The sequence below is a fragment of the Biomphalaria glabrata genome, chromosome 5 (assembly GCF_947242115.1).
Source record: "Biomphalaria glabrata chromosome 5, xgBioGlab47.1, whole genome shotgun sequence".
In the NCBI taxonomy this organism is placed as follows: Eukaryota; Metazoa; Mollusca; class Gastropoda; family Planorbidae; genus Biomphalaria; species Biomphalaria glabrata.
In genome coordinates this window covers 25,017,259-25,044,135 of record NC_074715.1, presented here as the reverse complement: position 1 = coordinate 25,044,135, position 26,877 = coordinate 25,017,259, and the positions used below count along the sequence as shown (strand labels likewise).

The window sequence follows — 26,877 nt, the reverse complement described above, 5'->3', positions numbered from 1 at the left end:
ATGTGTAGACCCCTATGAGCTATTAGGAGCAGAAAGGTTAAGCCCTAAAATAGCCGAGTCAAAATACAAAACAGTTGAATAACTTAAGTCAAAATACAAATAAACAAACAAAATAGGCCTGCAACAAAGATGAGACTCAGTATTTCAGTATTTGTTTCTTTGTATTTCGACTCAATCAACTGTCTTCCCACTACAACACTGTTGAAGATGAGTGCCTGTCTCCCTGTTCAAGCCAAGAGAATTTACTTCAAGCTGGAGATTGTCACGTCACTGGTGACACCTCATTATTCACAAAATGAGGACAGTGTACCTATCTCAAATTAGGTCACGCGTACCCACGCTTAAATGCCAGAAAGACGCCGATTAAAACTTAGTTTAAGGCTACAGCAGGGAAATAAAATTAACATAAGTTAAATTTAAAAAAACGACAGGGTTTTGAGATGTCACGGTTCTTTATTCTAAGGAAAGATATACAAGGAGCAGTAGTAGCTTGGAACGACAGAGAGAGAGAGAGAGAGAGAGAGAGAGAGAGAGAGCTAGAAAGTTAGACTTAAAAGTCGCTAGTTTAAAAGTAAATAGTTACTCATTTTATTGACTGAATCCTGTATCTGCTTCATATATCTTTGTACATACATTTATTGTTTCTAGTTCAAGTTTAAATGAGTTGAAACTCTTGAAAATCTTTATCAGCACTTTGTTACTTCCTTGTTTAATAAAATGTTTGAACGATAGTTACGGCCCCTCCGAACCTGCATATGTCACAAGTTTATATCGTCAAGATCATCAAATCAAATCATAGACTCTCTCTCTCTATATATATAGTCTATGAATCAAATAAACATAAACACGTGACAGAGATGACATTTATTCTCATGAATATAATAATTGTTTTGGAGACAAATCATATGCTTTCTAGGATATAGATTTGTAAAATTATATGTATCTAATATATTTAACTTAAATGATTTTAGAGACACATTAAAGGATCGTATAATGTGCTTTAGTTTCTATGTCCCGAGTAGTTTCATTATTGTAATTTAGGCTATCTAATGATCTACTTACAATGCCTACCTTAATTTAATTGTATCTATGCCTACTTTGTTTGAAACATTTTTAGTGTTTCTCAACATGTGCTCGCCCCTCCCCCATAGGAGTACGACATTTATTAAGGAAGGTGGTCAGTTTTCTTAAGGGCAGAAACCTGTTTGTCTACGTTGTAGTTAGCCACCTATAAGTAGAATCTAGTGATGAAGTATTCGCGATACTACGTTGTAGTTAGCCACCTATAAGTCGAATCTAGTGATGAAGTATTCGCGATACTACTTTGTAGTTAGCCACCTATAAGTAGAATCTAGGGATGAAGTATTCGCGATACTACGTTGTAGTTAGCCACCTATAAGTAGAATCTAGGGATGAAGTATTCGCGATACTACGTTGTAGTTAGCCACCTATAAGTAGAATCTAGTGATGAAGTATTCGCGATACTACGTTGTAGTTAGCCACCTATAAGTAGAATCTAGGGATGAAGTATTCGCGATACTACGTTGTAGTTAGCCACCTATAAGTAGAATCTAGTGATGAAGTATTCACGATACTACGTTGTAGTTAGCCACCTATAAGTAGAATCTAGTGATGAAGTATTCGCGATACTACGTTGTAGTTAGCCACCTATAAGTAGAATCTAGTCATGAAGTATTCGCGATACTACGTTGTAGTTAGCCACCTATAAGTAGAATCTAGTGATGAAGTATTCACGATACTACGTTGTAGTTAGCTACCTATAAGTAGAATCTAGTGATGAAGTATTCGCGATACTACGTTGTAGTTAGCCACCTATAAGTAGAATCTAGTGATGAAGTATTCGCGATACTACGTTGTAGTTAGCCACCTATAAGTAGAATCTAGTGATGAAGTATTCACGATACTACTTTGTAGTTAGCCACCTATAAGTAGAATCTAGTGATGAAGTATTCGCGATACTACGTTGTAGTTAGCCACCTATAAGTAGAATCTAGTGATGAAGTATTCACGATACTACGTTGTAGTTAGCCACCTATAAGTAGAATCTAGTGATGAAGTATTCACGATACTACGTTGTAGTTAGCCACCTATAAGTAGAATCTAGTGATGAAGTATTCGCGATACTACGTTGTAGTTAGCCACCTATAAGTAGAATCTAGTGATGAAGTATTCACGATACTACTTTGTAGTTAGCCACCTATAAGTAGAATCTAGTCATGAAGTATTCGCGATACTAACAGGTTAAAAATTTAAAGGATTGAATTAACAACGTAGTCTCTCATCTCCTAACTAGGAAAGACTCAATGTGAATTTTGTGAAGGTATTTCAATATGACCATTTCTTTTCACAGGTTGAAACGGTCGAATGTACCCTCGTTCTGATAACGTGTTCTACGTGTGCAAAAACAGGTCTGTTACAAGGTGTGTTACATGGTCTGTTACAAGGTGTGTTACATGGTGTGTTACATGGTCTGTTACAAGGTGTGTTACAAGGTGTGTTACATGGTCTGTTACATGGTGTGTTACAAGGTGTGTTACATGGTCTGTTACAAGGTGTGTTACATGGTGTGTTACATGGTCTGTTACAAGGTGTGTTACATGGTCTGTTACAATGTGTGTTACAAGGTGTGTTACATGGTCTGTTACAAGGTGTGTTACATGGTGTGTTACATGGTCTGTTACAAGGTCTGTTATATAGTCTGTTACAAGGTGTGTTACAAGGTGTGTTACATGGTCTGTTACAAGGTGTGTTACATGGTGTGTTACATGGTCTGTTACAAGGTGTGTTACATGGTCTGTTACAATGTGTGTTACATGGTGTGTTACAAGGTCTGTTACAAGGTGTGTTACATGGTGTGTTACATGGTCTGTTACAAGGTGTGTTACATGGTCTGTTACAATGTGTGTTACATGGTGTGTTAGAAGGTGTGTTACAAGGTCTGTTACATGGTGTGTTACAATGTGTGTTACATGGTGTGTTACAAGGTCTGTTACAATGTGTGTTACAAGGTGTGTTACAAGGTGTGTTACATGGTCTGTTACAAGGTGTGTTACATGGTCTGTTACAAGGTGTGTTACATGGTCTGTTACAAGGTGTGTTACATGGTCTGTTACAAGGTATGTTACAAGGTCTGTTACATGGTGTGTTACATGGTCTGTTACATGGTGTGTTACAAGGTGTGTTACAAGGTCTGTTACATGGTGTGTTACATGGTCTGTTACATGGTGTGTTACAAGGTCTGTTACATGGTGTGTTATAAGGTCTGTTAGAAGGTGTGTTACATGGTCTGTTACATGGTGTGTTACAAGGTGTGTTACATGGTCTGTTACAAGGTGTGTTACAAGGTCTGTTACATGTCTGTTACATGGTGTGTTACAAGGTGTGTTACATGGTGTGTTACATGATCTGTTACATGGTGTGTTACAAGGTGTGTTACAAGGTCTGTTACATGTCTGTTACATGGTCTGTTACAAGGTGTGTTACATGGTGTGTTACATGGTCTGTTACAAGGTGTGTTACAAGGTGTGTTACATGGTCTGTTATATGGTCTGTTACATGGTGTGTTACAAGGTGTGTTACATGGTCTGTTACAAGGTGTGTTACATGGTGTGTTACATGGTCTGTTACAAGGTGTGTTACATGGTCTGTTACAATGTGTGTTACAAGGTGTGTTACATGGTCTGTTACAAGGTGTGTTACATGGTCTGTTACAAGGTCTGTTATATAGTCTGTTACAAGGTGTGTTACAAGGTGTGTTACATGGTCTGTTACAAGGTGTGTTACATGGTGTGTTACATGGTCTGTTACAAGGTGTGTTACATGGTCTGTTACAATGTGTGTTACATTGTGTGTTAGAAGGTGTGTTACAAGGTCTGTTACATGGTGTGTTATAAGGTCTGTTAGAAGGTGTGTTACATGGTCTGTTACAAGGTGTGTTACAAGGTCTGTTACATGGTCTGTTACAAGGTGTGTTACATGATCTGTTACATGGTGTGTTACAAGGTGTGTTACATGTCTGTTACATGGTGTGTTACAAGGTGTGTAACATGGTCTGTTACAAGGTGTGTTACATGGTCTGTTACATGGTGTGTTACAAGGTCTGTTACATGGTCTGTTACAAGGTGTGTTACATGGTCTGTTACATGGTCTGTTACAAGGTGTGTTACATGGTCTGTTACAAGGTCTGTTACAAGGTGTGTTACATGGTGTGTTAGAAGGTGTGTTACATGGTCTGTTACAAGGTGTGTTACATGGTGTGTTACAAGGTGTGTTACATGGTCTGTTACATGGTGATGGTGTGTTACAAGGTATGTAACATGGTCTGTTACAAGGTCTGTTACATGGTCTGTTACAACGTGTGTTACAAGGTGTGTTACATGGTCTGTTACAAGGTGTGTTACATGGTGTGTTACATGGTCTGTTACAAGGTGTGTTACATGGTCTGTTACAAGGTGTGTTACATGGTCTATTACAAGGTGTGTTACAAGGTCTACTACAAGGTGTGTTACAAGGACTATTACAAGGTGTGTTGCTTAACATGAACACGCCACACAGAGACGTGCTAACACGTGCCTAGATTATCTCTCACATTGAAGTATCGTGCCGTCACCTTTTTTTTTAGTTTTAATATGACGAATGGTGAATATTGCGCTGTAGACGCCATGAGACTGCAATTCTGGAGCTCAGAATTAAAGAAAAAAAAACTAGGCACCGTGATGACACTTAGGATTTTGTAGACTTTCAGCTTAAAGTTGGCTGTAAAGGAAGAGGGCTGGGGAGGGGGCGCAAACGTAGATTTTCTCGTCTGATGGGAGATATCACAAGTAGAAGGTACATAAACACTGAGTCACATGTAGAAGGTACAGAAACACTGAGTCACAAGTAGAAGATACAGAAACACTGAGTCACAAGTAGAAGATACAGAAACACTGAGTCACAAGTAGAAGGTACAGAAACACTGAGTCACAAGTAGAAGGTACAGAAACACTGAGTCACAAGTAGAAGATACAGAAACACTGAGTCACAAGTAGAAGATACAGAAACACTGAGTCACAAGTAGAAGGTACAGAAACACTGAGTCACAAGTAGAAGATACAGAAACACTGAGTCACAAGTAGAAGATACAGAAACACTGAGTCACAAGTAGAAGGTACAGAAACACTGAGTCACAAGTAGAAGGTACAGAAACACTGAGTCACAAGTAGAAGATACAGAAACACTGAGTCACAAGTAGAAGGTACAGAAACACTGAGTCACATGTAGAAGATACAGAAACACTGAGTCACATGTAGAAGGTACAGAAACACTGAGTCACATGTAGAAGGTACAGAAACACTGAGTCACAAGTAGAAGGTACAGAAACACTGAGTCACAAGTAGAAGATACAGAAACATTGAACCTTAATGATGTTAAATGAATATTTTCTAATTACACATTATATGTATTTGCAGCTTACATTGAACAAATGTAAAATGTTCCAATCATTGTAAGAATGTCACTTAAAGTTCTTGAAAAACAATATGTTGGACAATAATGATAAGCTCATATTGTCTATAAAATACTCCTAAATGGTAGGCCTATGCATCTCAAAAAGCCTTTGACAACTGTCTAGCAGTCGGCCTGCTCATGTGGCTTTTATATTAAGACAATCACTGAAAATGCTTCTACTAACAGGTGAAGGTGTGTATTCGGGCAGCCTAGAAAGGCAATTTTTGTAGCAGAAAGGCACTTTGATTTCAAACTTCCCCTACATTGCTGTGCATCAGGTGTCGACCTTAAGAAAAAATCAGGAGTGGAACCCTGTGAGAGCTGGGATGATCAACTATGGTATTCCCTTCAACAGGTTCTGCGAGGGAGTTGGCCACACATGGAGCGCATCACAACTATCAGCAGGATTGAAGGGGGAACTACGCATGATCCTTTCATCAAAGGCACAGGAATTGGCCCTTAAGAGGAAACTCTTGGCGCTTCCATATTCTATCTAGACAGAAGGAGACATACATTCTATCAATCGTCCTGGCATAGACTCCTGGCTAGCTCTATTCTATTATTTATCCTTTTATAGGAAGTCCGAACATTAAAACATTCTATTATTGGTCTATTATTTCAGTTTGAATATGAGCTGTTATAGTCTGTTCCGTTACAGTCTTATGTCATGTAAATAATGATTCGACTCAAAACAGGTGGGCCTGTTACCTACTTACCTAAATAGGTACTACAAATGTACTCTGCTATTTGGTTTCCAGATTTACTTGATTCAGCAAAATGACTCAACTCTCTGTTCAGCATTCTTTTAAACTAAATTAAAAAAAAACAAAAACATTGTTAGAAAAGTTTGCTTCATGTCATCTTCGAATCGAACTCAGACACAACAGTTATTAGAAAAAGGAGAATGTCTAATTGAATGTGTAAGTTTTGTTTATGAATTCATTGATAAACATTAGCACTAGTTTGACGGAATGATGCTCTTTACATTTCAATCAAGTCAAATTCAGCAGAGAGACCACTAGCGGATCCAGAACATTAAAGTGGAGAGGGGCGAATTTTTCGAAACCCTAACGCCCAGTGAACCATAATCATAAACATGCGTACAGCACACACACACACACACACACACACAATATTTGGGTAGAGAACTCATCTCAGTTGTTACTCTTATAATGAAAGCTTCGTATAAATTCTAAATTGCCCAAAACCAAGTCTGTTGTAAAATAACTCAGATAAATGTCGTGAGCAATTACATCCACTCTGTCGCCATATTGGACTAGTCTGTTTTAAAACGTCATGTTTTCGTCTGGAAAGGGGAGAAGGCGGTAGAGTGAAAACGTTAATGAGGTGGGGCAACTCGATACAAGAATTTAATTTATAGCAAATATACATTATATTAGTGACATATTGTTTTTTTTCTTAAATAAAATATAAAAAAAATCTTGGTTTGTCTGATGGGCGGAAGACAATTGCATGTATCGCCCCTCCCAGCTGGTACAACCCTTTTTCATTTTATATTAACTAATGATAAAATTTGAGATCAGAGTCTGTGTGCGACATAATATACAAATGGGTTAAAACATCAATATGTAGCTTATATTATATAGATATTGAACTAATTTTGCTCACAAACTATGATTTCTCCATAAAAGTAGGACGCCCCTTCACTTAAAGGGTTTAGGTGGGAAGGGCAGTAGATGTATTCGCCCCCCCCCCCCAATCGACCAACAGGGGAATGACATAAGAAAAAGATCGGTTAAAATATCAATAACAAGTTTTATTTATATAGATATTTAATTGATTCTGTAAAACAAGCTGTGATTTCTACAAATAAATTAGACCGCCCCCCCACTCGAAATTTTACAGTTGGGGGGGGGGCGGGATTGATGCCATTCCACCGCCCCCCCTCCTGGATCCGCCAGTGAGCCAGAGTCAGATGTAAATATGTGGAGGTCATCAAATCTATTTTAAAGACTTTAATCAAAATGGATTTGATTAATGACAAATGAGTCCACTTGTTCATTTATTTAGTATGCATATTTTGTTTCCTTTGAGAGTGAGATCTTTTGATAGTGAGACCCTGGGCCCCCCTTTGATAGTGAGACCATGGGCCCTCCTTTGATAGTGAGACCATGGGCCCTCCTTTGATAGTGAGACCCTGGGCCCCCCTTTGATAGTGAGACCATGGCCCCCCCCTTTGATAGTGAGACCATGGGCCCTCCTTTGATAGTGAGACCCTGGGCCCCTCTTTGATAGTGAGACCCTGGGCCCTCCTTTGATAGTGAGACCCTGGACCCCTCTTTGATAGTGAGACTCTGGGCCCCCCTTTGATAGTGAGACCATGGCCCCCTTTTGATAGTGAGACCATGGGCCCTCCTTTGATAGTGAGACCCTGGGCCCCTCTTTGATAGTGAGACCCTGGGCCCCCCTTTGATAGTGAGACCATGGGCTCTCCTTTGATAGTGAGACCCTGGGCCCCCCTTTGATAGTGAGACCATGGGCCCTCCTTTGATAGTGAGACCATGGGCCCTCCTTTGATAGTGAGACCATGGGCCCTCCTTTGATAGTGAGACCCTGGGCCCCCTTTGATAGTGAGACCATGGGCCCTCCTTTGATAGTGAGACCCTGGGCCCCTCTTTGATAATGAGACCCTGGGCCCCCTTTAATAGTGAGACCATGGGCCCTCCTTTGATAGTGAGACCATGGGCCCTCCTTTGATAGTGAGACAATGGGCCCGCCTTTGATATTGAGACCCTGGGCCCCCCTTTGAAAGTGAGACCATGGGCCCTCCTTTGATAGTGAGACCCTAGGCCCCCCTTTGATAGTGAGACCATGGGCCCTCCTTTGATAGTGAGACCCTGGGCCCTCCTTTAATAGTGAGACCCTGGGCCCCCCTTTAATAGTGAGACCCTGGGCTGCACCACCGTAAATCCGATCTGTCAGTCGAGGTCCAAGATAATCAACACCATTCCAGGTCTTGGTCATTTGATAGGATGTTAAAACCCTTTGACATTTCCAGCGCTGGGTGGTAAGGGAGACAAGCAGACGAACTTCATCACGTTTGTAGAGGAAGAAATCGTTAAATGTCATATCCATGTGTCAGTGCCTGTGTGTCAAAGCCTGTGTATTAGTGCCAGTGTATCAGTGTCCCGTCTGTCGATAGAATCTTACCTTGCTGGATGCCATGTCACTGACAGATCGGTGGGTCTGGATAGTTTCTAACTGCTCCATACACCAATCCAACTCTTCTAGAGTCTCTGTGGCAAGTTTCATGTAACCATCTTCTGAAGTAAAGAAATAGAAACAAACTGGAACTTTTTCAGGGGCTTATATTCATCCGCATGACCACATCTCTCTTTTTATTCAACATAAATGAACACCTCATTGTTTGTACGTCTATGTCAGAGTATATTATTCAAAATGAATGATTGCAATTTGGTTGTCCTGTCATTTGGTAAATAACAATAGAAAAAAAAAAATTATGAAAAAAAAAAGGAACAACTTATATAATTTTTGTTTGTATTTTATGTTAACAAAATCGAACAATCTTTTACCAAGTTATGACCTTTTTATGGGTCTAGATTTGTTATCTAGAAAAAGAAAAATAGAATAGAAAATATAAATATTTTAGCTAGATAAAAGATTTTGTCAGAAACCACAGAAAAAAAAGAAATGTTTTAAGTAAAATTAATAATTGACCATTCTAGAGACTTCATAACTTACACACAGTTGGACCGATGGACAGGTGTCTAGTTAATTAAAAGCTTTCTAATAACTATGATTGTTGATTTCAAGTGATGTTTTTAAAGTAGCCAACATAAAAAGTAACTAATATAGAAAGTGGTCAAATACAAATAAGCCAACATAGAAAATGGTCAAATACAAAGAAGCCAACATAGAAAATGGTCAAATACAAAGAAGCCAACATAGAAAATGGTCAAATACAAAGAAGCCAACATAGAAAATGGTCAAAAACAAAGAAGCCAACATAGAAAATGTTCAAATACAAAGAAGCCAACATAGAAAGGTGACATAATTCTTACAGTCTTGTTAATGTAAGAACCAAAGAAATAGATCTATTTAAACAAAAATTGTCTAATTAAGTTTACTTACACTATAGAACGTTGGAAATAAAATGTGAGTCTATTGATTTGTTTCATTTCAACATAATTATCATTTGATGGACTAACCTGATCCTCTGGAAGCCCCAGGTGAGAGCTGATGGTGTTGGGGAGACATGGAGGCTTGGTTCAGCAGACCATGAGCATGGCGATCAGAAGAACCTCGCCTCGTTCTGGAACACATGAGGTTGTATCAAGTTTATAACGTACATTCAAAGCTCTATGTTTGTTAGCTAGTGCCACAAGGGTTCACATCTGCTTCATTTAGAAACAGGAATGTGTGTGCACTGAAGAAGGTGATGCTGTTCTTCTAACAGATCAATGCTAAAACTATAAAATGATGTCAGACATTTGGAACGAGTTCTCTAGCGTGTTGTTGATCCTTTCAGAATATAACATGAACAGATGAACTAAATTGTTGCTTAAATGTCAGAATGAAATACAGGTCTAAATCTACCCTAGGTTTGGTGAAGTGACGAACGCAATGTAAGATCAAGACAATTGACTGCTTCATGTTATAGACTTGTAGTTTTGTGTTAATTGTTTGTAACTAATTAGATGATACTGTAATTGGACTCGATATCTTGCTCTCTCCCTCACTGTCTCTCTCTCTCTCTCTCGTTCTCAATAGCTGCTCTAAAAGCTAATGAAAGCGAAATTAAAATAAAGTAGCAAGTATTAAAAACCGAATGAATCTCCAGTAGATAAGGCGTCATATACTGACTCAAAAGAAATATAAATTCTAATTAAAGTCAATAGACAAGAACGTAGCGCCAAATCTGTACACCAATGAAAAGTTCGGTCTACTTACAGACTGAAACATTTCTTTCGTTACGTCTGCTCATTTCAAAGGCTTCACTGGAAGTAGACAACTTCCTTAAATGGTGTGATGACAAATTTGTAAATTGGTGAAGAAATCTATTTATAGAATGACTAACATTCTGTAACGAATCGCAGCTTTCCCTTATGATTCTAAAATCATTATTTTTACTAATAACTAATTCCTGATTCTAAAATCATTATTTTTACTAATAACTAATTCCTGATTATAAACGATATATTCCGTCATCCTTCTTTGTATAAACATTCTAATATATATTTTTCTGAATGTTTTATGAGCTTACCTTTCTTTGTTCGGGACATTGGTTAGATTGATATAGTTGGCTCTCACGCTACGTAGACTGGCCAAAATTTGAGCAAACGGTGTTACTATCAAGTCTTCAGCATGTCTGGAACGAGACACAATTGTCGCACTAAGTTAGACACAATTGTAGCACTATTAAAGTTAGACACAATTGTAGCACTATTAAAGTTAGACACAATTGTAGCACTATTAAAGTTAGACACAATTGTAGCACTATTAAAGTTAGACACAATTGTAGCACTATTAAAGTTAGACACAATTGTAGCACTATTAAAGATAGACACAATGAATCGACTTAGAAATACATCAAGTAGAGAGTGAGCCCCCAAAAATCGAATTGAGTTTAAACGTTCTGTCCTACTGGAATGTGTTATGCATGAAGAAAATAATTTGTATGCAAACATTTGATTGTTGGTTGACTGGTAGAAGCTACTACGCATTTGAAACAAAAACATTTAAAGTGGAAACGTCCCTTGTATTAGCATTGCTAAAAGCTTCTTTAGAAGAAATACTCCTTCTATCTCTCTATTTATAGATTCAACTTCACCTTTTCGTTAGTCTGTTGCAGTTTCATGTGGGACAGAAAGGCCAGATTAGACCAAAAGAAAATCCTCTGCCGAGGACAGACCTAGACATCGAAAAGAAAATCTAAATCAACCACCGGCGGAAAATGATTATGTCTGCGCTAGATGTGGCAAAATATGTAGGTCACAGCTAGGGCTGCGTATCCACGTGAAATATTGCACTCCTCATTAATCTCCGGACTCGAAGACAAGCCTTATTATTATTTTTCTATTAGTCTGTTGCACCGTTGGGGCACTACACAAGATCTGTCCATCTTTCTCCTTTCCTCTGTCTTATGCCTTGAATAGAATCTCTTTCAAAAAACAGGCCAGTCCATTCTTTTAAGTTGTCTTCCCATCCCTGTGGACCGTGTGATATTGCTATAGAGTTTTACTTTGCGTTTTTTTTTTTGATAGTAGTTAGCAGGTGATCGCGGGGTCCAATCGCTGTACTAATCCTGTCTATCTTATGGAAGTTTTAACATTAACTACAGAAGTGTGTGTCGAGATGGCCACTGAAGGAGAATATGTAAGACACATATTCTAGTAGATTACATTGTTCTAAAGAGTTGTCTATAGAAGCTACATGTAGCATACATTCAGAGGCGGATCAAGCCGTAGGGCGACTGGACATTGTATTTTTTAAAAGTAAATTATCTTAAAATAGGGCCTACTATTTCATACAGTGAAAGGATTAAAGGACAAAGAACAATAGATAGCTTTCATTAGTCCAATAAATTAAAAAACTGATTTTATGTTGTGTTTTTAATGGAAAAAAAAATTGAATGAAATAGAATTTCACTACAGCAGTAGAGGACGCAAGAGCAGCTGACTTCTTAGCACGTCAATAGGACTACCCCGGGCCAGTGCAACTAAATGTAAATACGTCATCACAGTTAAGTACACAGGAAATGGCCTGGTCATAGCAGAACCCATACAGCAGAGGTAATAAATAAACAAACAAAACAATAACCGAACCAAGTACGAGGCTAAAGAAAGGGGAGGTGATCCAATACTCCTTCGTCCATTCCTTCATAGCCTTCAAGGGGAGGCAATTCAACCACACTCACATCTTCTTTCCTTGATAGACTAACTTTCAAGGGGAGGTAATTCCATTCCCCATTTCATTCATTCCTTTTTAAACTCACTTTCATGTTCGCCATCCAGAGTAAATTGTTATGTGCACCTGAATAATAATACAAAGAAATAACTCGCCGAGCAGTGCAATCGCGAGTCGACGGTAACATAGAGATGTTTATTTGAAGTGTATTGACTGAGGGAATCAGCTCCCCTTAGTGAGTGGTCTCCCTTGTGTACATGCTCAGAGCGTGAATCGATAGCAGACCACTGCGGTAAGATACTCACTAGTTCCTGGTCCATTGAACACCCGCACCAAGGATGGACATACAAGACTTTGACACACACTTACGCGATGACCTAATCAATTGTTGCGCTGACTGAGTTACAATAATCGGGGGAACTGACCACTGGCAAGTGGGTCTGCGATTGAGACTTAACACGTCGACCCGAGATGGAGTTGCGGTCATCCTCCATGCTGACCATATCAAGTTTACAAGCACTGACCCTCTCGGTGCTAACAAGTTCCTTTAAGCTCTGGTGTGGAATAAAGTTTATTTTGAAATCAGGACCGTTGGTGTGAGGCCATATCACATCTCAGAATACTGTAAATATTTGTGTTCAAAATGGTTATCTAATCTTATTACGTTCCAATCTAATAGGGCTACATTTTCCTATGAAATGCTTTGGACGTAATTATCTTTTTTTTAAAGTAACGTCTATATCCTAGAAGTATGTTTCTACTTTACAGCTTATCCAATGACTTCGAATACCTAAACCTATGTACTGGAATACCTAAACCTATGTACTGGAATACCTAAACCTATGTACTGGAATACCTAAACCTATGTACTGGAATACCTAAACCTATGTACTTCGAATACCTAAACCTATGCACTTCGAATACCTAAACCTATGTACTGGTCTGGAGTACCTAAACCTATGTACTGGAATACCTAAACCTATGTACTGGAATACCTAAACCTAAGTACTGGAATACCTAAACCTATGTACTGGAATACCTAAACCTATGTACAAACAACTCTCCTTTCTCTATCTCCTAAGTGCCCTTGACCTAGCCATGATGAAAGCTATAAGGCTCATACTGGCATTAAAGAACTGTAGACCAGAAAACAGTTTGGTAAAAACATTTGTCAAAACCGGAAGTGTGAAAAACAAAAACGAAGAAGCAAGCGATGTCGTCTCTCAACAGAAAACGAGTTACTTGGGGTATCTAAACTCTGCAAGAAACTTGTGCCCCTGAGCCTCCTTCCAATTTGTTCTATTCGCCGCCATTGGAAACTTGGGACTTAACTAACACCCTCTGACATACACAATTCAGTTTCCTCTCTCTCTTTCTCACACACTATTTCCCATTCATTCACTCACTCTTTCCGGAGAGGAAAGTTTGTAGTTATGAATTAACCCCCCCCCCCCACCCCACGACTGTAACATGATCTATCATCGATGTCTCGAATCTCTTGTGATGTTTTCGATCTGTTCGACTGGTCATCTACGAATACGAGTCCATTATTCAAAGTTAGACGCCGACCTTGTGGGACTTGCGGTGGAAAGGATAAAGGGGGCGGGCGTTCACAGTTGGAAGCAATTAGTATCGACTATAGCGACCCATGAGACATTGTTAGAGGACGTCCTTCATACATTTATCCAGTCTGATAGAAGTCTTCATCTCTTCTAGAGTCTTCACGTGTGTGTGTGTGTTGTCGACTACTTCTAAATCTCTTCTATAGCCATAACTTGTGTGTGTGTGTGTGTGTGTGTGTGTGTACGTGCGTGTTTTCACTTGCCATCCAAAGGCAACAGATCCACAGGCTGACCAGATATGGCGGTGAGCTATCACTTAACGGACTACAACAGTGCTCGGTGAAGGGTCTGGAACAAGGCCCTGGAGTTAGAAAGCGTTCTCACACGGTCTTCGTCAAGTGATCCCCCGTGTCGTCGTTTATCTATCATTGTATAAGAGACACAAATGGACAAGTCTGTAAAGATTTATTATTTTATAAGATAAAGAGACAAAGATAATCTTACACGTATTTTTATAATGTAGCATTATACAAGAGAACAAACAATAATAAGAATAGTAATATCTTCATTATTCATGAGCGAATTTGTCTTACAATTAGACATTATAGAACATTAAAACGATAACAAACAATAGATACGTATATACGATTGTCACTCAAATATAATAAGTGAAATGTGAATATCAGATATTCAGAAAGTATTTGATGATTTAATTGTCAGGGGAACAAAGGAGCTCATGTTTTCTGTATTTGTGGGCGGCGTCTTGTGATGGTAAAATGTAATGAATCAAAGAGTTGTTGTTTTTTTATCTTGAAAACCTTCCAAACTTTTTTTTACGAATGTTTTTTTGTTTCGAATCACGAGACGAGCTTTTGTTTGTTGCCTATCACGTTACAAGCAGCATTTTTGGATTTTCTGAGGTTTGTTTTTCCAAACCAGGCAGTGATGTTGAAACATAAAAACAATGGTATTAGAAGTCTATAATTATTTCAATTTTTCAAAGCTTACATTAGACATGCGACTGATATCACGACAAGGACTTTAAGAAGCACAGATTTGGATTGTGGGATAGATCTAAATCTAGACATCTAAGTGTTCAGAGTGAAATGTAAAAAGTAAAATATAAAAATACTTTTACAAAACAAAGCTTATATTGAGTGAAATGGACAATGGTATGAATTATTTTGAATCTAGCATTTAATTATTTTTTTTTATCTAGACTTAGAATAATATATATATATATATATATATATATATATATATATATATATATATCAGTGGCGTAGCTAGAGGATATGATGCCTGGTGCGGTATCTCATCTTGATGTCCCCCCCCAAAAAAAAAACAAACAACAACCAACAAATAACTAATTAATAACATTGCAAAACCTGTTCAAAATAATATGTATTCATAAATCAAATATTGTTAATTCAAAAAAAAATCACTTTTACATAAACATACTACAAATGAATTTTACGCGCTTTCTTGCTGGCAAAAGTATCAATAATTTTATCGAAATCCATTTTTTTCCACCAGCTCTTGTTCAATTGACAAAATGTCCAAATTAGTGAGTCGTAAATTTGTCATCGTTGATCGCAAGTAATTCTTGATCAGTTTAAGGTTGGAAAAACTTCTCTCGCATGTAGCGACGTTTACCGCAATAGTCAAAAATATGCGAATCATGATGACGATATTCGGGACTGAATCATCTAGCTAATATTTATTTATAAAATTCAAGAACTCAACAGGTCTTTGTTTTGAAAATTCGGAGGCTTCTGATGAAACTGTGACAAACCGTTGAAGCCTCTTTCGCTCCAGCAGAAATTCGTTTTTATCAATGTCGCTAGGAGTACTATCGAGATTGATTTCGACCTGAGGATTTAATAGCTGGAAAGGCGACAAAAATTCATATCTATCTGCTACATCATGAAGTTGCTCGAATCGGGTGATTATTTCTTGAACAATCCTGTCCAAGGTAGAATAAATTTCCCTTCGTAGCTCTTCTTTGTGTGTAAGTACAGAGTAGTCACTTTTCTCACCAGGCATCTTTTTCTTATGGCCAATATGTTTTTGAGGTACTGTACTGATTCTCAGATCTGAACACACGCTTTCGGCAAAGGTAATGCTAGCTTCAGCGATGTCCTCTCGATTACTACTTAAAAATGTCTCTAATGTTTTTAGTTTGAGTGAGCAGTCTCGAATAGATAATCCTTGTTTTTGAAGGTAGAATTGCGCATCATTAATTTCAGTTAATACAGGAGCCCAAAATCCAAGATAGGTGAGAAAATTAAAAGACTGAACAGCAACCAATAATCCACCTGCTTCAGATCTAGTCGATGAATTTTCATCTCTGCTAGTTAATGTCTCCAGAGTTTGAGCAGGCAATGAATAGTGACTTCTAGAATACGTTTTTGGACACCGTAGTTTTGACCTTTCATGACCGCAGCATTATCATAGCCTTGACCCCTGCAGTCCATTGTGTCTAAGCCATCCGAACGCAGTTTCTCTAGAATCATCTCAGCGATTCCAGCAGCATGCTTGTCCTTTGTGTCGATGAAGTCAATAAAAGACTCACGAACCTGCAACCCGTCATTATCCATGACAACGATGACTGAATGTGAGCTCTGCTGGTCTCATGTTTTTCTATTTTCGGTTTTCGGGGATAACCTCCACCCCTCATTGAATCCATCTTTGGATTTAAATGAAGATGATGAAATCTTAACAAACGTGGCCCCTTTACATTTAAGGAGGGAGAGGGCGGTACTTGCGGCCTACGAGCGCTACAAAAGGGGCGACTCTAGGCTACCAACCACAATCTTAGTGCACCAGTGGAGAGAGAGGAACCGTATAAAAATGCGATCGTTCCTCCACATTGCGGCCAATTTGTCAAAATCATCTGGGCTCTCCACTGATAGAATTCCTATTAGAAGAATTAATACTTGCCCTCCGTGGAGGAGATTGCCGGCCCCACAAATAAACATGTCCCTTATAGGGCAAGAGGGAGCCACCAAGAGGCGATTAACACCTGCCATACTCCAAAACTTGGCATCAGCTACACTAAAGTCCTACCCATCAGATGCCATTTTCTGCTACACCGATGGGTCGGTAATCAGGGACCCCGATAGATCTGGGTATGGGGCCCTTATAGACTACACAGACTGGACAGAACCAGAAATGCCGATTTCTCCGTCTGAGCTTAAACGGGTTTTGAGGCGCCAGCCAGACTAGTCAGTCTTGAGCACTGTTCATCATTTTGTTTACGTTACAGTATTACAATTAACTAGTTAGTTAAAAAAAAAACTCGTAGAAAACAAAGGTTAGCTTATTTAAAAGTATTGACATTACAATAGAATTATTTCAAAAATTAAACTATTAAGAATCATAAAGAAATGAATAAACTAAGACAAATATTTAGAGATAGAGTTTAGAAATATATTTGTAAACTCAATATCTAGATTAAACCAATGGACTAAACAATGAAGTAAAAAAAGGTTGGCCTATCTTCTTCTTCTTTATATTACAGAGCATCGATCTGTGTAGTAACAACATGTACCGTGTGTCCGAAATAAATGTAGTAAATTAGATTCAAACTGTTCTATAGCTTACATTGTATTGAAGAAATAGTCAAGGAGATGAAAGAAAATAGCGCCATGACTAGTTTATAAATCGTTAGTTCATGTTTAAAATACAGCAGTTTATGTTTGTTCGTGTCCATACAATTAGTCGTTTTTACTGAAACGCTCAGGGAAATAGGAAATTAATACACACTGGGGGAATTTTGGGGCCCCTCTCCACTTGGTGCTCTGTGCGGCCCGCACCACCCGCACATTGGCAGCTACGCCACTGATATATATATATGTATTGAAAATAAATGTTACATATATATTTACTCTGTAATGCAACGCCTTTATAAAACATTAGATACAACTTTCTTTAGAACACTATTTTGTTTTATACAACTTTCTTTAGAACACTAATGCAATGATTTGAAGTCGATCAGAGGAAAAGTGCGAAATTACTATAAATGCTTTACCTTTTAACCGACAGAGTTTTAAGTATGACTATAGAAGAGAATGATTATGGAGCCTAACAAAAGGTCTGCTTCAATGTTCTTACGTATCATGCACTTAACTTCAATATTCAATGTCGGAACGTAACCACTGCAGACATGTTACACTGCAAAGACTTTTTTCTCAGCCAAAATGTTTGTACCCAAAAGCTGCACTATAAGACGACTGGATGTGAGCAACAGTTTCCCAAGACTGTAGGGACACTATGAGACTTTCTAGTGAAATAGCCGTGTACAATGACATTATAAAATAACAGAACAAGTCCGCTGGATTGGAAGTCGCTTTCCGAGCGCTTTATTTCGTCATGACAACAATGTTTCCAAATCATTCCAACCGAGCGACAGTCAGCAGGTACTATACTTTTGTATAGCTTTGAAGAAACTACAAACAGAAATAAAGCCATTGGTCATGTAACCTTTTTGTTTCTTCTAGTGTTTTATGGATCAAGTTATCTATTGACAGTATTGGTTTTGGTTCTCTGTTACATTTAGATCTTAAAATCTTAAAACTTTATTAAATATTAAAATTCATCCTCTGTTGCATTGTAATTCATAGATATCTTTCAATTTTCTACATCAGTGACAACTACCAGTTATTCTTATTACTTGACATAGACCCAAAGGACATAGACCCTTTATATTTATATCTTGTTTCACATACTAAATATGAGTGCCGATGATTCCCTGATGAATGCTATTTACATAAATCTATGGATCTGATTCCCCCAGTTACGTGTACACAAGACTAACACCGTCATCACATGGTTTAAAGGAGCATCGCAGAGTGTAACTCAGACCGCTTCATACATAATGTCATCACTGATCAATGTTATTCCAGAATGCTGTAGGGTACAATACATTTGTATAGTAGTGAATCTCAAGCTTCACGTGTCAACATCTCTCTCACTCACACACACAAACATATCATATTGTAATCTTTGCTTATTACCTCGATACATCATAGTGTAATCTTTGCTTATTACCTCGATACATCATAGTGTAATTTTTGTTTATTAGCTCGATGTCAGGCTTTAGTTTCCAATGTTTACAAAGGTTCTGAAATTCCACACACTGCTAAACACAGGACACACTAATACTCAAAGAACACAATGCTAGACACAGGACACACTAATACTCAAAGAACACAATGCTAGACACAGGACACACTAATACTCAAAGAACACAATGCTAGACACAGGACACACTAATACTCAAAGAACACAATGCTAGACACAGGACACACTAATACTCAAAGAACACAATGCTAGACACAGGACACACTAATACTCAAAGAACACAATGCTAGACACAGGACACACTAATACTCAAAGAACACAATGCTAGACACAGGACACACTAATACTCAAAGAACACAATGCTAGACACAGGACACACTAATACTCAAAGAACACAATGCTAGACACAGGACACACTAATACTCAAAGAACACAATGCTAGACACAGGACACACTAATACTCAATGAACACAATGCTAGACACAGGACACACTAATACTCAAAGAACACAATGCTAGACACAGGACACACTAATACTCAAAGAACACAATGCTAGACACAGGACACACTAATACTCAAAGAACACAATGCTAGACACAGGACACACTAATACTCAAAGAACACAATGCTAGACACAGGACACACTAATACTCAAAGAACACAATGCTAGACACAGGACACACTAATACTCAAAGAACACAATGCTAGACACAGGACACACTAATACTCAAAGAACACAATGCTAGACACAGGACACAAAGCTACTCAAAAAGTAAACTGCTACTCAAAAGGCACACTGTTAAATACAAGACACACTGCTACTCAATGGATAGACTGCCTGACAAAGGACACATTGCCAGACATAGGACACACTGTTACTCAAATAATACAGAGCTTCTCAAAGAATACACAGCTACTCAAAGGACACACAAATACAAGACACACAGCTACTCAAAGGACACTCAAATACAAGACTCACAGCTTCTCAAAAGACACACTGTTAGATACAAGACACACAGCTACTCAAAAGATACACAGCTACTCAAAGGCAGGGGCGGGCTGGGTATCAAAATCGGCCCGGGCATTACCATATAAACCGGCCAAAAATAGGATGTCATATATTTTCGGTGTGTGTGGGGGGGCCCTCCGCAATTTATATAAATATATATATATTATTGTGTGTGTATATGTAATTAATCTTCATTACATTCTGATCTTTCATTTTTTTAAACGTTTTTTTCTACTCTAGAATACTCTCTTCTTATAATTAGTGAAAGGTAGTATACACCACCAAGGGACAGCTAGGAAGTCTGGGGGAGCGCCGTAAGCTTTCCGTTATTTTAAGCTTTAAAAAATGCATATTTTGAGGTATCTACAGTGCAATTAGCCTGCTACTCTTCCGCTAAAAAAATCAAAAACTAAATCTTCTATTTACTGGAGTCCAGCGACAGGTAGAAAATGGTAACATGCTTTAGTTTTGTACTAAAGGGGGGGGGGGAACCACAAACCCCTTTTGGCTACGCTCATGAAATTTGGTGACTGTAGTTTGCTTAAGTTGGCTGCACTGAGGAAGTAAGTAAAGTTTCCCTTTCAGACAATGAGGTCTGAGGCAAGTGATGGTTTGAACTCCTCCCCTCTCGTCTACGCCCATGTGCTTTATCTTAGGTGTACGCCTAATTCTATTCAAAATATACAAAGCTTGAAAACGCATCGAAAACTGGATGTATGCTTTCGTAGGCTTATATAATGTGTTCTATTTATACATGTATGTAGTCCGAAAACTATAAACACTGCAATAGCAGCCTTAATGAGTTTGAAGCTTTTTGGTATTACTTATAGATTACAGACGTTTCTTTAAAAAAATAAAATAATTAGGTCGTACGCATTTCACGTGTCAATCTAGTCATGTATGTTGATCTGTGACTTAAAATATGCTAAGTCATTGGTTTTCCTGGCTGACTCAGGCAACCCATTCTTTTAAAGTGGTATCACCACAAATACAAAACTAGGGGTCTATCGAGCTGTCATCCTCCCTACATTGCTGTATGCCTCAGAAACATTGATAGTGTACAGTTAACATGCAAAGAAACTGAATCACTTCCACATGACATGTCTGTGAAAAATACTGAATGTCAAATGGCAAGACAAAATACCAGATACTCAAGTCCTTCAAAGGCGAGTCTGCAAAGCATCCACACAATCCTGATGAAGTCCCAGTTGCGATGGGCAGGACACGTATGCAGAATGAAAGACCACCGCATCCCTAAACAACTCTTGTATGGCCAACTAAGCGAAGGAAAGCGCACGCAAGGTGGTCAAAGAAAGCGCTTCGTGGACACCCTCAAAGCTTCTCTGAAGGCGTTCAGCATAGACACAGCCACCTGGGAGACAGAGGCACATGACAGAGCATCATGACGTCCCGCTGTGAAAACCGGCGCACAGGTTGCTGAGGAAAAGAGAACAATGCTGGCAGAAGAAAAACGCCAGAGAAGAAAAGCAAGGCCAATGACACTAGCTCCAGCTGGAATAACCTGCCCAGTGTGCGGCCGAACATTCCGGGCTCACATAGGTCTCACCAGCCACACGAGGAGACATAAGACCCCAGTGCAAAGCCCTCAGCCCCCTGGATGACAAAGTGGTCATAATCGAACTACGATGGACGAACTATATATATAAATATATATATATATATAGATAGATAAATCTATATATATTCCTTTAAAAGATAAGAGAAAGCAGAACGGTTAGAGAGGTACTTCTAATTGTGAAAAGTTCTGGCTTCGTCCTAGTACATTCTTAAAAACGCGATTTGTATATGAATATATTATTTAAAATATAAATGATTCTAAATCTCCTTTCATTAAATATCGGATGTGACAGCGCTATATAAATTATTTTAATTATTGTAATAATTTTCATTATTATTGACTTCATACTAAGCATAAGTTTGCCATTAATCATAATGGTATGAGGATGATTTAGATCTAGATTTATATTTTAATTAAACAATTTTTATTTTGTAAGCCTTAAGTGTAGTATTTTTAGATCTATGTTATTACAAATAAACAAGAAACTTACTTTTTCTTTTCAAATCGCAGAAAGTAGAACTTTATACCCATATTGAGCAATGAATAAGTTGGGTGGTTTGCAATTTCGCGGCTGTGTGTATGTGTTAACTTCTATTAAGTTTTGTTAACGAGCTAATTGTCTCCCCTTTTGCCGCGTTACATCAATGTTTTCTAACTTATCCTCTCCCATCCCTCTTTTTCGTTAACCTTCATGGAACCATCAGAAGACGGGGAGGGAAGGAGCAAAACAAAAATGGGAGTGCCATCAAAGGCCCATGCCGACCAGCAAAATGATCAGGCCAAACACAGTCCGTAGACATCGAAGTAGTGTTGAAGGCCATGCCGCTCGTGCATAGCAGAAAGTACGGTCTAACGTTTTACAAATGATAATACGTACAGTGTATAGTGTAATTCTTAAAATTATATTCTTGTTGAATTTCAAACAAAATTAATTGTAATAATAATTATAAAAAAAACAACAACAACATCAAGAAAACGTGTTCGGGCCTTTGTGTCTTGCTGCTGTCACTTTTTTTTTAAAGTTGTCTGCATTGAATTTTTTTTTCTTTGGTCGCGACCAGACCGGCCCATTTGGTACCGGCCCACCGGGCATTCGCCCCTTTGCCCATATAGCCAGTCCGCCCCTGCTCAAAGGACACACTGCTTATGCTTATGCTAAACTAGTCCTTGCTTATTGTTGACATGTTTCGGATGTTCCTTCAGGTGATTACAACCTAGGGCCCAAACCACCAGCAGGAGGGGGAGGGCAGGGTTTGAAAGCATGACCATGGAGACGGCAGTCCAGAGCTCAGGCCACACGACCAGGCAGCCATTAGTGGGACTAATATCAGGAAGTCTAAACTAGTGTGGCTGCTCAGAGCTCAGGCCCCACGACCAGGCAGCCTCTAGTGGGACTAATATCAGACTGTTAGGAAGTCTAAACGAGTGTGGCTGCTATGAAATCAATAAGGCTTGTCTTCGAGTCCGAAGATTAATGAGGAATGTAGTATTACATAAACAGCAGTACAGATGTGGTTTCAAAGATGATCAACCCCTGGTTCATGAGCTAATGTTCCTTTTAAGTTTTTCTCTTTCGCCACGAAAACAAAAGAAAGGAAATGCTGTCAAATTACAACACAGTCTAAACTAGTGTGACTACATTTTCAGTACTTACTGTGTAACTTCACTTTGCATGGACGAATGTCTGGACATTGACTTGGGGGATAGTTCGTAGTCACTGTCCGATCTGTATAAAAATGATTCCCTCCGCTGGGGAAGATTTTGTAGTACCAAAGCTGATGAGGGACTTCCGCCATCGAGAGGTGATCGGCCTTGACCACTTGGTCCATTTTCAACATCGAAACTGAAAAGGAAAAAAAAATTAAAATCAAGAATTCAAAACTATAAAGTCAACAAATGGCAAACTCGATTTAAATAATGTTCAAACACAATATGGATTATATTCAAGCTCAATATGGATTATATTCAAGCTCAATATGGATTATATTCAAGCTCAATATGGACAATAATATGACATATATAGAAATCTAGAAAATAATACCCTACGATTTATTCAATTTTCCTAAACATTAGCATCTTCAGCATTGGCATCTTAAACATTAATATGTAAACATTAACAATAGAATAAAAGAAGAGATGAAAAAAAAGCAACAAAGTTTTTAATAGAATAAAGTTATCATGACAATATCAAGTTTCAGTGGAAAAAAATACATTTGGAAAAATATGATCCCCTAACCCTATCCCATGCAAAAACGTTACCTTACGGTACATGTGGTTACTTAAGGCCTAAACGTTCCTTAAGGTACAGGTGATTACTTAAGGCCTGAACGTTCCTTAAGGTACAGGTGGTTACTTAAGGCCTGAATGTTCCTTACGGTACAGGTGGTTACTTAAGGCCTGAACATTCCTTACAGTACAGGTGGTTACTTAAGACCTGAATGTAAACGAGCTGCTCAGAAATAAAAATCTATAGATTAGTAGCTTTAGCTTCGTTGAACTGGCCACTGGTTTCTAATTAGCAATTCACTGGTTTGGTTTCACTAGCTTAATGAACTATTTCAGAAGTTTACTAAACAGATTCTCTAGTTTACTGAACAGATGCACTAGTTTACTGAACAGATGCACTAGTTTACTGAACAGATTCACTAACAGATTCACTAGTTTCCTGAACAGATTCACTAGTTTCCTGAACAGATTCACTAGTTTACTGAACAGATTCAATAGTTTACTGAACAGATTCACTAGTTTACTGAACAGATGCACTAGTTTACTGAACAGATTCACTAACAGATTCACTAGTTTCCTGAACAGATTCAGTAGTTTCCTGAACAGATTCACTAGTTTACTGAACAGATTCAATAGTTTACTGAACAGATTCACTAGTTTACTGAACAGATTCACTAGTTTACTGAACAGATTCACTAGTTTACTGAATAGATTTACTAGTTTACTGAATAGATTCACTAGTTTACTGAATAGATTCACTAGTTTACTGAACAGATTCACTAGTTTACTGAACAGATTCACTAGTTTACTGAACAGATTCACTTGTTTACTGAACAGGTTTGTTAATCTTCTATGTGATTGTGTCTAAACTACACCTCTCCAACTCTTTGGCTAGTTATCTCATAAGTTATCTCATAAGTTAACTCATAAGTTATCTCATACGTTATCTCATAAGTTATCTCATACGTTATCTCATACGTTATCTCATAAGTTATCTCATACGTTATCTCATAAGTTATCTCATAAGTTATCTCATACGTTATCTCATACGTTATCTCATAAGTTATCTCATAAGTTATCTCATACGTTATCTCATACGTTATCTCATACGTTATCTCATAAGTTATCTCATAAGTTATCTCATAAGGACTACAAAGAAAGTCCATGTGGAAGATATAGAAGTGGAAGGATTGGGGGGGGGGGCAGTTTTACAACATTTTGTTTGTGTCTCAGCAACATTTTGTTTGTGTCTCAGCAACATTTTGTTTGTGTCTCAGCAACATTTTGTTTGTGTCTCAGCAACATTTTGTTTGTGTCTCAGCAACATTTTGTTTGTGTCTCAGCAACATTTTGTTTGTGTCTCAGCAACATTTTGTTTGTGTCTCAGCAACATTTTGTTTGTGTCTCAGCAGCATTTTGTTTGTGTCTCAGCAACATTTTACACCCCCCCCGCTTCATATTTTCAATCTCTTTATTTCAAATATTAAATCTCTCTCTCTCTCTCTCTTTCTCATGTCTCGTTATTTGTGCTCTGTATTCATCTTTTTTTTTTAATTTCTAAACCAAATTTAAATTTATTTCCAAGACAATTTAGTTTTTTTGTTTCTTATTTTATATGCCATTCCTAAAAAGAAGACATTCTCCATTCGTTGTTTCTTATTTTCTATGCCATTTCTAAAAAGAAGACATTCTCCATTCGTTGTTTCTTATTTTCTATGCCATTTCTAAAAAGAAGACATTCTCCATTCGTTGTTTCTTATTTTCTATGCCATTTCTAAAAAGAAGACATTCTCCATTCGTTGTTTCTTATTTTCTATGCCATTTCTAAAAAGAAGACATTCTCCATTCGTTGTTTCTTATTTTCTATGCCATTTCTAAAAAGAAGACATTCTCCATTCGTTGTTTCTTATTTTCTATGCCATTTCTAAAAAGAAGACATTCTCCATTCGTTGTTTCTTATTTTCTATGCCATTTCTAAAAAGAAGACATTCTCCATTCGTTGTTTCTTATTTTCTATGCCATTTCTAAAAAGAAGACATTCTCCATTCGTTGTTTCTTATTTTCTATGCCATTTCTAAAAAGAAGACATTCTCCATTCGTTGTTTCCTCATTCCCTTCCTTCCCTAATGACTTGCCCTTTTTATGTCCAATTCATTTGAATCGTGCACAGTCTGTCTCTCAACATTCACAAGACACCGACACACATCAACAATACTTGTACATTCAAACTGGCACTGGGAATACCAAAGTAATGTCGTGATGGGCTCATTGTTCTTGGTGTGTTTGTATGTCCCTCAAGCAGAAATAAACCAGAAAACAAAAAGAGAACATCAACATTTGTCTTTCTGTTTGTTTTGAAGACCATGGAACATCTAGAATTGGATATCTTAAAGAGTTGAGTATTTGATAGTAGATTAAGTTGGCCTAGTTATATTGGAATAAGTATTTAATATTTGATTAAGTGTTTAATATTTGATTAAGTGTTTAATATTTGATTAAGTGTTTAATATTTGATTAAGTGTTTAATATTTGATTAAGTGTTTAATATTTGATTAAGTATTTAATATTTGATGAAGTATTTAATATTTGATGAAGTATTTCTTTGATATTGAAGTAGTTGTTATTTGCGAAGTAAGTCTTTGTGTTTCAAGTTATTAAGAGCAAAGAACCCCCCCCCCCCGCCCTCCAAATGAATTTCATGTCCGTTCTGAGAATTTCAGTCTTTTCAATCACAAGGCATCTTGTCGGATTGTAGGCTAAGAAATTTAAATCTTTATGAATCTTAATGAATTGTGTAATATGCAATTAAAATGCTGGAAGTTGGAAACAAATTTAAAGTCAAATATACCCCCCCCCCCCAACTTCCTATTGTGGCCATGAAAAAAATATTTTCCAAACATTAAACCATATTCTTCTAACAATATATAAGTTACAACTAAATAGACATAATAGATTTAACCAAACAGACATAATGTAGAGATTGAAATAGTTTAGGACATCCAGCAATCATATTTTTGTTT

At 37.8% G+C, this 26,877-nt stretch overlaps 1 protein-coding gene across 15 annotated transcripts in view; it reads right to left on the bottom strand.

Moving 5' to 3' along the window:
• The window catches only part of LOC106059246 (cAMP-specific 3',5'-cyclic phosphodiesterase 4C-like), a 295,596-nt gene that overhangs the window by 17,951 nt on the left and 250,768 nt on the right, over positions 1-26,877 (bottom strand). For 14 of the 15 annotated variants that reach the window (XM_056029187.1, XM_056029188.1, XM_056029189.1 and 11 more), the window contains 5 exons: positions 23,286-23,474; positions 10,754-10,858; positions 9,699-9,802; positions 8,680-8,792; positions 6,225-6,318 (listed from right to left, as the gene is read on the bottom strand). In XM_056029187.1, the coding sequence (XP_055885162.1) occupies positions 6,225-6,318; positions 8,680-8,792; positions 9,699-9,802; positions 10,754-10,858; positions 23,286-23,474 (605 nt within the window). The remainder of the gene's footprint in view (positions 1-6,224; positions 6,319-8,679; positions 8,793-9,698; positions 9,803-10,753; positions 10,859-23,285; positions 23,475-26,877) is intronic. The other variant, XM_013216815.2, reaches the window with a different exon arrangement.